The sequence below is a fragment of the Coregonus lavaretus genome (assembly GCF_964263955.1).
Source record: "Coregonus lavaretus genome assembly, contig: HAP1_SCAFFOLD_285, whole genome shotgun sequence".
NCBI lineage: Eukaryota > Metazoa > Chordata > Actinopteri > Salmoniformes > Salmonidae > Coregonus > Coregonus lavaretus.
The window spans coordinates 322,438-337,074 of record NW_028158101.1 but is presented as its reverse complement, the minus strand read 5'-3'; the positions used below and the strand labels follow the sequence as shown (position 1 = coordinate 337,074).

Below are 14,637 nucleotides of genomic sequence, written 5' to 3'. Positions count from 1 at the left end.
GCTGTTGAGAGTATAGATTTAGTCATCTCAAGCTGTTGAGAGTGTAGAGATTTAGTCATCTCAAGCTGTTGAGAGTGTAGAGATTTAGTCATCTCAAGCTGTTGAGAGTGTAGAGATTTAGTCATCTCACGCTGTTGAGAGTATAGATTTAGTCATCTCACGCTGTTGAGAGTATAGATTTAGTCATCTCAAGCTGTTGAGAGTATATATTTAGTCATCTCAAGCTGTTGAGAGTATATATTTAGTCATCTCAAGCTGTTGATAGTATAGATTTAGTCATCTCAAGCTGTTGAGAGTATAGAGATTTAGTCATCTCAAGCTGTTGAGAGTATATATTTAGTCATCTCACGCTGTTGAGAGTATAGATTTAGTCATCTCAAGCTGTTGAGAGTATAGAGATTTAGTAATCTCAAGCTGTTGAGAGTATAGAGATTTAGTCATCTCAAGCTGTTGAGAGTATAGAGATTTAGTCATCTCAAGCTGTTGAGAGTATAGATTTAGTCATCTCAAGCTGTTGAGAGTATATATTTAGTCATCTCAAGCTGTTGAGAGTATAGATTTAGTCATCTCACGCTGTTGAGAGTATATATTTAGTCATCTCAAGCTGTTGAGAGTATAGATTTAGTCATCTCAAGTTGTTGAGAGTATAGATTTAGTCATCTCAAGTTGTTGAGAGTATATATTTAGTCATCTCATGTTGTTGAGAGTATAGATTTAGTCATATCAAGCTGTTGAGAGTATAGATTTAGTCATCTCAAGCTGTTGAGAGTATAGATTTAGTCATCTCAAGCTGTTGAGAGTATATATTTAGTCATCTCAAGTTGTTGAGAGTATAGATTTAGTCATCTCAAGCTGTTGAGAGTATAGCTTTAGTCATCTCAAGCTGTTGAAAGTATATATTTAGTCATCTCAAGCTGTTGAGAGTATAGATTTAGTCATCTCACGCTGTTGAGAGTATAGATTTAGTCATCTCAAGCTGTTGAGAGTATAGAGATTTGGTCATCTCAAGCTGTTGAGAGTATAGAGATTTAGTCATCTCAAGCTGTTGAGAGTATAGATTTAGTCATCTCAAGCTGTTGAGAGTATATATTTAGTCATCTCAAGCTGTTGAGAGTATAGATGTTGTCATCTCAAGCTGTTGAGAGTATAGATTTAGTCATCTCAAGCTGTTGAGAGTATAGATTTAGTCATCTCAAGCTGTTCAGAGTATAGATTTAGTCATCTCAAGCTGTTTAGAGTATATATTTAGTCATCTCAAGCTGTTGATAGTATAGATTTAGTCATCTCAAGCTGTTGAGAGTATAGATTTAGTCATCTCCAGCTGTTGAGAGTATAGATTTAGTCATCTCAAGCTGTTGAGGGTATAGATTTAGTCATCTCAAGCTGTTGAGAGTATAGATTTAGTCATCTCAAGTTGTTGAGAGTATAGATTTAGTCATCTCAAGCTGTTGAGAGTATATATTTAGTCATCTCAAGCTGTTGAGAGTATATATTTAGTCATCTCAAGCTGTTGAGAGTATAGATTTAGTCATCTCAAGCTGTTGAGAGTATAGATTTAGTCATCTCACGCTGTTGAGAGTATAGATTTAGTAATCTCAAGCTGTTGAGAGTATAGAGATTTAGTCATCTCAAGCTGTTGAGAGTATATAGATTTAGTCATCTCAAGCTGTTGAGAGTAGAGATTTAGTCATCTCAAGCTGTTGAGAGTATAGATTTAGTCATCTCAAGCTGTTGAGAGTATAGATTTAGTCATCTCAAGCTGTTGAGAGTATAGATTCAGTCATCTCAAGCTGTTGAGAGTATAGAGATTTAGTCATCTCAAGCTGTTGAGAGTATATATTTAGTCATCTCACGCTGTTGAGAGTATAGATTTAGTCATCTCAAGCTGTTGAGAGTATAGAGATTTAGTAATCTCAAGCTGTTGAGAGTATAGAGATTTAGTCATCTCAAGCTGTTGAGAGTATAGAGATTTAGTCATCTCAAGCTGTTGAGAGTATAGATTTAGTCATCTCAAGCTGTTGAGAGTATAGATTTAGTCATCTCACGCTGTTGAGAGTATAGATTTAGTCATCTCAAGCTGTTGAGAGTATAGAGATTTAGTCATCTCAAGCTGTTGAGAGTAGAGATTTAGTCATCTCAAGCTGTTGAGAGTATAGATTTAGTCATCTCAAGCTGTTGAGAGTATATATTTAGTCATCTCAAGCTGTTGAGAGTATAGATTTAGTCATCCCAAGCTGTTGAGAGTATAGAGATTTAGTCATCTCAAGCTGTTGAGAGTATATATTTAGTCATCTCACGCTGTTGAGAGTATAGATTTAGTCATCTCACGCTGTTGAGAGTATAGATGTAGTCATCTCAAGCTGTTGAGAGTATAGAGATTTAGTCATCTCAAGCTGTTGAGAGTATAGAGATTTAGTCATCTCAAGCTGTTGAGAGTAGAGATTTAGTCATCTCAAGCTGTTGAGAGTATAGATTTAGTCATCTCAAGCTGTTGAGAGTATATATTTAGTCATCTCAAGCTGTTGAGAGTATAGATTTAGTCATCCCAAGCTGTTGAGAGTATAGAGATTTAGTCATCTCAAGCTGTTGAGAGTATATATTTAGTCATCTCACGCTGTTGAGAGTATAGATTTAGTCATCTCAAGCTGTTGAGAGTATAGAGATTTAGTAATCTCAAGCTTTTGAGAGTATAGAGATTTAGTCATCTCAAGCTGTTGATAGTATAGAGATTTAGTCATCTCAAGCTGTTGAGAGTATATATTTAGTCATCTCAAGCTGTTGAGAGTATAGATTTAGTCATCTCAAGCTGTTGAGAGTATAGATTTAGTCATCTCAAGCTGTTGAGAGTATAGATTTAGTCATCTCAAGTTGTTGAGAGTATAGATTTAGTCATCTCAAGCTGTTGAGAGTATATATTTAGTCATCTCAAGCTGTTGAGAGTATAGATTTAGTCATCTCAAGCTGTTGAGAGTATAGATTTAGTCATCTCACGCTGTTGAGAGTATAGATTTAGTAATCTCAAGCTGTTGAGAGTATAGAGATTTAGTCATCTCAAGCTGTTGAGAGTATAGAGATTTAGTCATCTCAAGCTGTTGAGAGTATAGAGATTTAGTCATCTCAAGCTGTTGAGAGTATAGATTTAGTCATCTCAAGCTGTTGAGAGTATAGATTTAGTCATCTCACGCTGTTGAGAGTATAGATTTAGTCATCTCAAGCTGTTGAGAGTATAGAGATTTAGTCATCTCAAGCTGTTGAGAGTAGAGATTTAGTCATCTCAAGCTGTTGAGAGTATAGATTTAGTCATCTCAAGCTGTTGAGAGTATATATTTAGTCATCTCAAGCTGTTGAGAGTATAGATTTAGTCATCCCAAGCTGTTGAGAGTATAGAGATTTAGTCATCTCAAGCTGTTGAGAGTATATATTTAGTCATCTCACGCTGTTGAGAGTATAGATTTAGTCATCTCACGCTGTTGAGAGTATAGATTTAGTCATCTCAAGCTGTTGAGAGTATAGAGATTTAGTCATCTCAAGCTGTTGAGAGTATAGAGATTTAGTCATCTCAAGCTGTTGAGAGTAGAGATTTAGTCATCTCAAGCTGTTGAGAGTATAGATTTAGTCATCTCAAGCTGTTGAGAGTATATATTTAGTCATCTCAAGCTGTTGAGAGTATAGATTTAGTCATCCCAAGCTGTTGAGAGTATAGAGATTTAGTCATCTCAAGCTGTTGAGAGTATATATTTAGTCATCTCACACTGTTGAGAGTATAGATTTAGTCATCTCAAGCTGTTGAGAGTATAGAGATTTAGTAATCTCAAGCTTTTGAGAGTATAGAGATTTAGTCATCTCAAGCTGTTGATAGTATAGAGATTTAGTCATCTCAAGCTGTTGAGAGTATATATTTAGTCATCTCAAGCTGTTGAGAGTATAGATTTAGTCATCTCAAGCTGTTGAGAGTATAGATTTAGTCATCTCAAGCTGTTGAGAGTATAGATTTAGTCATCTCAAGTTGTTGAGAGTATAGATTTAGTCATCTCAAGCTGTTGAGAGTATATATTTAGTCATCTCAAGCTGTTGAGAGTATAGATTTAGTCATCTCAAGCTGTTGAGAGTATAGATTTAGTCATCTCACGCTGTTGAGAGTATAGATTTAGTAATCTCAAGCTGTTGAGAGTATAGAGATTTAGTCATCTCAAGCTGTTGAGAGTATAGAGATTTAGTCATCTCAAGCTGTTGAGAGTAGAGATTTAGTCATCTCAAGCTGTTGAGAGTATAGATTTAGTCATCTCAAGCTGTTGAGAGTATAGATTTAGTCATCTCAAGCTGTTGAGAGTATAGATTTAGTCATCTCAAGTTGTTGAGAGTATAGATTTAGTCATCTCAAGCTGTTGAGAGTATAGATTTAGTCATCTCAAGCTGTTGAGAGTATAGATTTAGTCATCTCAAGTGGTCTGTGTCTTTATGGGCCACTATGTATTCTTACTGCTTGATTAGTAGATGTCTGAACTGTGCCATGTCGTATACACTACCATGATATATACCACCAACATAATCATATAGCAAAGTCCCCTGTGTTTCAGTGGATTCATATAGTTCAATGGACATTGTCATAGTCAGTGATAGATGTGGTCTGTAGCAGCACTATCGATGTATCTTATGTAACTCCACTGCCGGCTGTGGAACAGCTTGTCCAAGCAGAAGACATTACGTGAGACGCAAAAGCTACAGATGATTCCCTCTGGAATGAAATCCACATTCTTACCTGCGTAAGGCATTATGTTGATATGAACAACAATGCAGCACAATTCTGTTTTCAAAATACCCCAAAAGTCAATTATATAAAGGTTCAATGTTTTTTTAGCTAACTGTAATCATGTCGATCAGAAAACCAGATGGTTTGGAAGGCGAGGTCCAAACATTCATTTATAGATTATCAAGCGAATTCTCTAAACATTAGATAATGTAGCTCGAAATCATGGCGATGAGCTGTAGTGTGCTCCAGCTCCTTAGTGACGGGACAGAGCTGTGTGTTAGCTGTCAGAGAGTGACATGATGTCATAATGACATGATGTCATAATGATCCTCCACTCCATCAGTGAGCTCGTAAAGGCGGATGGATGTGTTCTCTAATGGGCGGCTGCTGGCTGGAGCCCCCGTAGGGTTGTCAGATAGCATGGGTAAGGACAAGGACCCAGCAGCTACAGATTCTCCGAGCTCAACTTACGATACTGACTGCGTCCCAAAGTGTACTACTTTCGACAAGGGCCCACTGTCACTTCTTAGCTCTCCTTTTGAAGTACACAGTGAGACTCCGCCCTCTTTATGTCGTGTGTTAAGAGTTGAGAGAGTCGTCCCTAAAAGAGATGTCCACCTTTACATAGCAGTCCTCTGGTCAAATCCAGACCAGAGTTTCAATAGGGCTGTCTAATGTTTACCTTGCAGAGTGATGAACTCCTACTCCGGAATGGCAAAGTGATGTTATTACCTTTGCAGTACATTGAGATGCTGTCCTCTGTCAAATCAGGCCTGTGAGCCATGGAGAGCACTACACTGTTGTATCACTGACTCCACATCCCTCTCGTACCTTTATACCTGGGGTAAATGAGGCCTTCACTTTCCACATGAACGTTTAGTGCTCATCGAGTTCCACTGAGTCTCTCTGAAGGTGAGCCCTCACCACTCTGCTCCAGAGAAGCTCTTTCCTTCACTTTAGAAGGGATCCTTTAATTAGTCTCCTGTGTGACTGTGAAATCCTCCTGGAAAGCGGTATGTAGACAGCTATGGTTTCTTACCTTGACTCCAATTCACTTTACGGCACTATGCCCTTCATCTTTGATTTCTCTTTCAAATGACACCTGGTCACGATGGTGATATATTCTTCTGTTTTATTTGTGTCTGTGTAAACGCCTGTATATTAACAGCATGTTGTCTGTGTGTTTCCCCAGGTGAAGCCCAAAGTTATCGAGCCACTGGACTATGAGAGTGTTCTTGTCCAGAGGAAGACCCAGATTCTCAGCGATGTCCTCCGGGACATGCTTCAGTTCCCCCTGGAGGACTTCCAGGTGAGTCACCGCTGACCTTCTGACCTGTCACTAGAACGAGGCTAAGATACCATTTGTGTGTCCCACATGGCTCCCTTTTCACTATATAGTCCACTGCTTTTGAGCAGGGCTCATAGATTATCATTTGAGACCAAACCCATGGGATTGTACTTGAAGATAGAATAGATTATAATTTGAGACCAAGCCCATGGGATTGTACTTTACATTTACATTTACATCATTTAGCAGACGCTCTTATCCAGAGCGACTTACAAATTGTACTTGAAGATAGAATAGATTATCATTTGAGACCAAGCCCATGGGATTGTATTTGAAGATAGAATAGAACACCATTTGTTCGAGTGGCGCAGTGGTCTAAGGCACTGCATCGCAGTGCTAGCTGTGCCACTAGAGATCCTGGTTCGAATCCAGGCTCCGTCGTAGCCGGCCGCGACCGGGAGACCCATGGGGCGGCGTGCAATTGGCCCAGCGTCGTCCAGGGTAGGGGAGGGAATGACCGGCAGGGATGTAGCTCAGTTGATAGAGCATGGCGTTTGCAACGTCAGGGTTGTGGGTTCGATTCCCATAGGGGGTATGAAAAAAAAATAATGTATGCACTAACTGTAAGTCGCTCTGGATAAGAGTGTCTGCTAAATGACTAAAAATGTAAAAAATATATAAATAAATGTAGATTGCTACAGAATAATTGTCCAGAGTAGCCAGTGAGATAAGGATGGATATCATTCATTGCTGACAGTAAACAATCTGTAAATGTCGATAAGATCTTGATGCATGTAGTTTCCATACTAATATACCATGTGAATAATTGCTATCAACTCAATGTAATCTATCAACATCAAATAAAATAAAATAGTATCTGTGACATGCGCCGAATACAACTGGTGTAGACTTTACCGTGAAATGCTTGCTTTTGAGCCCTTCCCAACGATGCAGTTTAAAAATAAAATGGTAACACGAGGAATACAATTAAATACACAAGAATGGATCTACAGTGGCTTCTGAAAGTATTCAGACCCCTTGATGTTGTTACGTTACAGCCTTATTCTAAAATTGATTAAATAAATAAAAATCCTTAGCAATCTACACACAATACCCCATAACGACGAAGCGAAAACAGGTTTGTAGAAATGTTTAAAAAATATATATAAATAAACTGAAATACCTTTTTTACATAATTATTCAGACCCTTTGCTATGATGCTTGGAATTGAGCTCAGGTGCATCCTGTCTCCATTGAGCATCCTTGAGATGTTTCTACAACTTGATTGGAGTCCACCTGTGGTAAATTAAATTGATTTGGAAAGGCACACACCTATCTATATAAGGTCCCATAGTTGACAGTGCATGTCAGAGCAAAAACCAAGCCATGAGGTCGAAGGAATTGTCCGTAGTGCTCCGAGACAGGATTGTGTCGAGGCACAGATCTGGGGAAGGGTACCAACACATTTCTGCAGCATTGAAGGTCCCCAAGAACACAGTGACCTCCATCATCCTTAAATAGAAGAAGTTTGGAACCACCAAGACTCTACCTAGAGCTGGCCGCCCGGCAAAACTGAGCAATCGGGGGAGAAGGGCCTTGGTCAGGGAGGTGACCATGAACCTGATGGTCACTGACAGAGCTCCAGAGTTCCTCTGTGGAGATGAGAGAACCTTCCAGAAGGACAACCATCTCTGCAGCACTCCACCTATCTGGCCTTTATGGTAGAGTCGCCAGACGGAAGCCACTCCTCAGTAAAAGGCACATGACAGCCCGCTTGGAGTTTACCCAAAGGCATGAGAAATCAGATTATCTGGTCTGATGAAACCAAGAATGAACTCTTTGGCCTTAATGCCAAGCGTCACATCTGGAGGAAACCTGGCACCATCCCTACGGTGAAGCATGGTGGTGGCAGCAGCATGCTGTGGGGATGTTTTTCAGCGGCAGGGACTGGTAGACTAGTCAGGATCGAGGGAAAGATGAACGGAGCAAAGTACAGAGCGATCCTTGATGAAAACCTGCCTTTGGAAAGTATTCAGACCTCTTGACTTTTTTCACATTTTGTTACGTTACAGCCTTTTCCCTCATCAATACCCAATAATGACAAAGCACCTTTGGCAGCGATTACTGCATTCAAGTCTTCTTGGGTATGACGCTACAAGCTTGGCACACCTGTATTTGGGGTGTTTCTACCATTCGTCTCTGCAGATCCTCTCAAGCTCTGTCAGGTTGGATGGGGAGCGTTGCTGCACAGCTATTTTCAGGTCTCTCCAGAGATGTTAGATCGGGTTCAAGTTCGGGCTCTGGCTGGGCCACTCAAGGACATTCAGAGACTTGTCCCGCAGCCACTCCTGCGTTGTCTTGGCTGTGTGCTTAGGATCGTTGTCCTGTTGGAAGGTGAACCTTCGCCCCAATCTGAGGTCCTGAGCGCCCTGGAGCAGATTTTCATCAAGTTTCTCTCTGTACTTTGCTCTGTTCATCTTTCCCACGATCCTGACATGTCTCCCAGTAACTGCCGCTGAAAAACAGGGTTAGGCCTATCTCTATCCCCATTCAGCAGGACTTAGCCCATGTCACCCTCTCAAACGTTCCGTTGTTACACGACATGTAACGCCCAGGGTGGAAACTATGCAATGGGAATCTGGCGCTTCAGGAAGTGAGAACTCTTTGGAAGATGCTCTTAACAGTGACAGGAATGACACTTGTATCAGCAAAACATGACCCTTCCTCACTGTCTCACGATCCAACAGATATTTTTTCTCTCTCGTCTACTGAGAGGTTTCTTTTGTTTCAGAAGCCATAATGGTTTTTACATATTTCCCTTGAAAAATAAGTGTTTTAAAGAAAGGTTCGATTTCCTAGATTTATTCAGCGTGTATTGCCAGAACAGAAGAATACTTACTGGAGCTTACTCATGGACTATCAAGCTATCCAATTCTTCATTCAACAGTGTAACGCTCTGCTCTGGCCATGACATACGAGTCCTGCGTACCGTACACTACAAGCAGCGTGTTGTGAAGGGAGCGACAGGCGATGCATGACATACGAGTCCTGCGTACCGTACACTACAAGCAGCGTGTTGTGAAGGGAGCGACAGGCGATGCATGACATACGAGTCCTGTACCGGACACTACAAGCAGCGTGTTGTGAAGGGAGCGACAGGCGATGCATGACATACGAGTCCTGTACCGGACACTACAAGCAGCGTGTTGTGAAGGGAGCGACAGGCGATGCATGACATACGAGTCCTGCGTACCGGACACTACAAGCAGCGTGTTGTGAAGGGAGCGACAGGCGATGCATGACATACGAGTCCTGCGTACCGGACACTACAAGCAGCGTGTTGTGAAGGGAGCGACAGGCGATGACATCTGAAGACACCGTGACTGAGTCAGATGACTACCTAAACCCAGCTGGACCTTATTCCGTGTTATAGGCAGGTAAAGGGGGTATTTGGTGCTATTAAACTCCCAGACACTGATGACTGTGAAGCGATAGGAGCCTATAAATCCAGTCCAGACCTGGAGCTCATCTGATCACACTGCTAGTCTGTGTGCTGTTCTTGGCTGGTGTGTAAATCCTTTTGTTGGCAGACACTGCCTCAGCTAAGGACCCACTGTCAGGTTTCTCTACCCTGCTGTCCTCCCAGGAATGTCAAGACACTATTCCTCCTTTTCTTCATCTTCCTCCCCTTCATCATCTTCCTCCTTTTCCTCCTTTTCCTCCTCTTCCTCCTCTTCCTCTTCCTCATCTTCCTCTTCCTCATCTTCCTCATCTTCTTCCTTTTCCTCATCCTCCTCTTCCTCCTCTTCTTCCTCTTCCTTATCCTCCTTTTCCTCTTCCTCATATAATCATCTTCCTCATCTTCCTCTTCATCATCTTCCTCCTTTCCCTCCTCTTCCTCATCCTCCTCTTCCTCATCTTCCTCTTCCTCCTCTTCCTCCTTTCCCTCCTCCTCCTCTTCCTCCTCCTCCTCTTCCTATTCCTCCTCTTCCTCTTACTCCTCTTACTCCTCTTCCTCCTTTCCCTATTCCTCCTCTTCCTCCTCTTCCTCCTCTTCCTCTTCCCCTTCCTCATCTTCCTCTTCCTCATCTTCCCCTTCTTCCTCCTCTTCCTCCTCTTCCTATTCTTTCTCCTCCTCTTCATCATCTTCCTCCACTTCCTATTCATCCTCTTCCTCCTTTTCCTCTTGCTCCTCTTCATCATCTTCCTATTCCTTCTCTTCCTCTTCCTCATCTTCCTATTCCTTCTCTTCCTCTTCCTCCTCTTCTTATTTCTCCACTTCCTCCTCTTCCTCTTCCTCCCCTTCAGGATGGTTCTAATACAACTCTACGTACGTCTTCAAGTACTAGGATTCAGAGAGAGACCTGAGGGGAACAGGAGATAAGGATATGGGAGATTTCTATGTAGTAGCAGGCCTACTGTATGTATCATCAGTGACGTTCAGCAGGGTGTTGTGAGGGACCACATGCCAGCGGCTCCGTGCTGGGTGTAGCTGGATCTCATGCTAGTCTTCTCACTAGAGATCTCCACTGTGCTTCATATAGACTAATATTCCCTGTGCTTCCTCTTGTCCACTTCCTGACTCCCTCTGGCCTCCTCCAGCCTACTCGCCCATTTGTTTCTGCTGGTTAGATCATGGAGAGTTTACCATCTCCCAGCAGGAAACCTGGGGCTGGGGAGAGGAAGTGGAGGAGGGAACTGTGTCACAAATAGGACCTTAATATGGTCCTCATTGCAGTTGTCGTACAACGTTGAATGCTTATGACGTAGCCCATCACTGAATCAGATCTTGTCCTCCGCTGATGACACATTTATTTTATTTTAATTTCTTAAATTTTTTATTTCACCTTTATTTAACCAGGTAAGCCAGTTGAGAACAAGTTCTCATTTACAACTGCGACCTGGCCAAGATAAAGCAAAGCAGTGCGATAAAAACAACAACAACACAGAGTTACATATGGAATAAACAAAACGTACAGTCAATAACACAATAGAAAATCTATATACAGTGTGTGCAAATGTAGTAAGTTATGGAGGTAAGGCAATAAATAGGACATAGTGCAAAATAATTACAATTTAGTATTATCACTGGAGTGATAGATGTGCAGAAGATGATGTGCAAATAGAGATACTGGGGTGCAAATGAGCAAAATAAATAACAATGTAAATAACAATATGGGGATGAGGTAGTTGGGTGGGCTAATTACAGATGGGCTGTGTACAGGTGCAGTGATCGGTAAGCTTCTCTGACAACTGATGCTTAAAGATAGTGAGGGAGATAAGTGTCTCCAGCTTCAGAGATTTTTGCAGTTCATTCCAGTCATTTGCAGCAGAGAACTGGAAGGAATGGCGGCCAAAGGAGGTGTTGGCTTTGGTGATGACCAGTGAGATATACCTGCTGGAACGCATACTACGGGTGGGTGTTGCTAAGGTGACCAATGATCTAAGATAAGGCTGGGATTTGCCTAGAAGAGATTTATAGATGACCTTGAGCCAGTGGGTTTGGCGACGAATATGTAGTGAGGACCAGCCAACGAGAGCGTACAGGTCACAATGGTGGGTAGAATATACGGGGCTTTGGTGACAAAATGGATGGCACTGTGATAGACTACTTCCAATTTGCTGAGTAGAGTGTTGGAAGCTATTTTGTAAATGACAAAGCCAAAGTCAAGGATCGGTAGGATAGTCAGTTTTACGAGGGCATGTTTAGCTGCATGAGTGAAGGAGGCTTTGTTGCGAAATAGGAAGCCGATTCTAGATGTAACTTTGGATTGGAGATGCTTAATGTGAGTCGGGAAGGAGAGTTTATGGTCTAACCAGACACCTAGGTATCTGTAGTTGTCCACATATTCTAAGTCAGACCCGCCGAGAGTAGTGATTCTAGTCGGGCGGGCGGGTGCAAGCAGCGTTTGATTGAAGAGCATGCATTTAGTTTTACTAGCGTTTAAGAGCAGTTGGAGGCCACGGAAGGAGTGTTGTATGGCATTGAAGCTCGTTTGGAGGTTTGTTAACACAGTGTCCAATGAAGGGCCAGATGTATACAAAATGGTGTCGTCTGCGTAGAGGTGGATCTGAGAGTCACCAGCAGCAAGAGCGACATCATTGATATACACAGAGAATAGAGTCGGCCCAAGAATTGAACCCTGTGGCACCCCCATAGAGACTGCCATAGGTCCAGACAACAGGCCCTCCAATTTGACACATTGAACTCTATCTGAGAAGTAGTTGGTGAACCAGGCGAGGCAGTCATTTGAGAAACCAAGGCTATTTAGTCTGCCAATAAGAATGCGGTGATTGACAGAGTCAAAAGCCTTGGCCAGGTCGATGAAGACGGCTGCGCAGTACTGTCTTTTATCGATCGCGGTTATTATATCGTTTAGGACCTTGAGCGTGGCTGAGGTGCACCCATGACCAGCTCGGAAACCAGATTGCATAGCGGAGAAGGTACGGTGGGATTCAAAATGGTCGGTGATCTGTTTGTTAACTTGGCTTTCAAATACTTTCGAAAGGCAGGGCAGGATGGATATAGGTCTGTAACAGTTTGGATCTAGAGTGTCACCCCCTTTGAAGAGGGGGATGACCGCGGCAGCTTTCCAATCTCTGGGGATCTCAGACTATTTCGAAAGAGAGGTTGAACAGGCTAGTAAAAGGGGTTGCGATAATTTCGGCAGCTAATTTTAGAAAGAAAGGGTCCAGATTGTCTAGTCCAGCTGATTTGTAGGGGTCCAGATTTTGCAGCTCTTTCAGGACATCAGCTATCTGAATTTGGGTGAAGGAGAAGCGGGGGGTGCATGGGCAAGTTGCATTGGAGGGTGCAGAGCTGGTGGCCGGGGTAGGGGTAGCCAGGTGGAAAGCATGGCCAGCCGTAGCAAAATGCTTATTGAAATTCTCGATTATCGTATATTTATCTGTGGTGAAAGTGTTTCCTAGCCTCAGTGCAGTGGGTAGCTGGGAGGAGGTGCTCTTATTCTCCATGGACTTTACAGTGTCCCAAAACGTTTTGGAGTTAGTGCTACAGGATGCAAATTTTTGTTAGAAAAAGCTAGCCTTTGCTTTCCTAACTGATTTGTGTATATTGGTTCCTGACTTCCCTGAAAAGTTGCATATCGCGGGGGCTGTTCGATGCTAATGCAGTACGCCACAGGATGTTTTTGTGCTGGTCAAGGGCAGTCAAGTCTGGGGTGAACCAGGAGCTATATCTGTTCTAAGTTCTGAATTTTTTTGAATGAGGCATGCTTATTTAAGATGGAGAGGAAAGCACGTTTGAAGAACACCCAGGCATCCTCTACTGACGGAATGAGGTCAATATCCATCCAGGATACCCGGGCCAGGTCAATTAGAAAGGCCTGCTCGCTGAAGTGTTTTAGGGAGTGTTTGACAGTGATGAGGGGTGGTCGTTTGACCGTGGACCCATTACGGATGCAGGCAATGAGGCAGTGATCGCTGAAATCCTGGTTTAAGACAGTGGAGGTGTATTTAGAGGGTAAATTTGTCAGTATGATATCTATGAGGGTGCCCATGTTTACGGATTTAGGGTTGTACCTGGTAGGTTCCTTGATAATTTGTGTGAGATTGAGGGCATCTAGTTTAGATTGTAGGATGGCCGGGGTGTTAAGCATATCCCAGTTTAGGTCACCAAGGAGTACGAACTCTGAGGATAGATGGGGGGCAAGCAATTCACATATGGTGTCCAGGGCACAACTGGGGGCTGAGGGGGGGCTGTAGCAAGCGGCAACAATGAGAGACTTATTTCTGGAAAGGTGGACTTTTAGAAGTAGAAGCTCAAACTGTTTGGGCACAGACCTGGATAGTATGATAGAGCTCTGCAAGGCTATCTCTACAGTAGATTGCAACTCCACCCCCTTTGGCAGTTCTATCTAGACGGAAAATGTTGTAATTAGAGAATTTTTAGTGGCCTTCCTAAGCCAGGATTCAGACACTGCTAGAACATCAGGGTTGGCAGAGTGTGCTAACGCAGTGAATAACTCCAACTTGGGGAGGAGGCTTCTGATGTTGACATGCAAGAAACCAAGGCTTTTACAGTTACAGAAGTCAACAAATGATAGCGCCTGGGGAGTAGGAGTGATACTGGGGGCTACAGGGCCTGGGTTAACCTCTACATCACCAGAGGAACAGAGGATGAATAGAATAAGGATACGGCTAAAGGCTTTAAGAACTGGTCTTCTAGTGCGTTGGGTACAGAGAATAAAAGGGGCAGATTTCCGGGCGTTGTAGAATAGATTCAGGGCATTATGTACAGACAAGGATATGGAAGGATATGAGTACAGTGGAGGTACACCTAAGCATTGGGTAACGATGAATGAGGTAGCATCACTGGAGGTACCAAATGAGCCGGTCTCCGCGAGTATGGGGGGTGGGACAAAGGATCTCTCTGAGGATGGTTGAGCGGGACTGGGGGCTCTACAGTGAAATTGTATAATAAGAACTAGCCCAAACAGCAATAGGCTAGGCATATTGACATGGGAGAGAGGCATAACGCAATCACAGGTGTTATTCCAGAGGGCTAAGACAACAACTGGTAATGGCGATGAAAGTTTAGGCTGAGGCTAAACAGATCAACAGGATAGGGTAACCGTGT

At 42.7% G+C, this 14,637-nt stretch overlaps 1 protein-coding gene across 1 annotated transcript in view; it reads left to right on the top strand.

Annotated features, from left to right (window-relative positions):
• Window positions 1-14,637, top strand: part of LOC311124433 (dedicator of cytokinesis protein 9-like) — a 184,171-nt gene that overhangs the window by 95,007 nt on the left and 74,527 nt on the right. Inside the window, exon 2 of the mRNA XM_084198582.1 lies at window positions 5,943-6,059. Coding sequence (XP_084054708.1) covers window positions 5,943-6,059 — 117 coding nt within the window. The remainder of the gene's footprint in view (window positions 1-5,942; window positions 6,060-14,637) is intronic.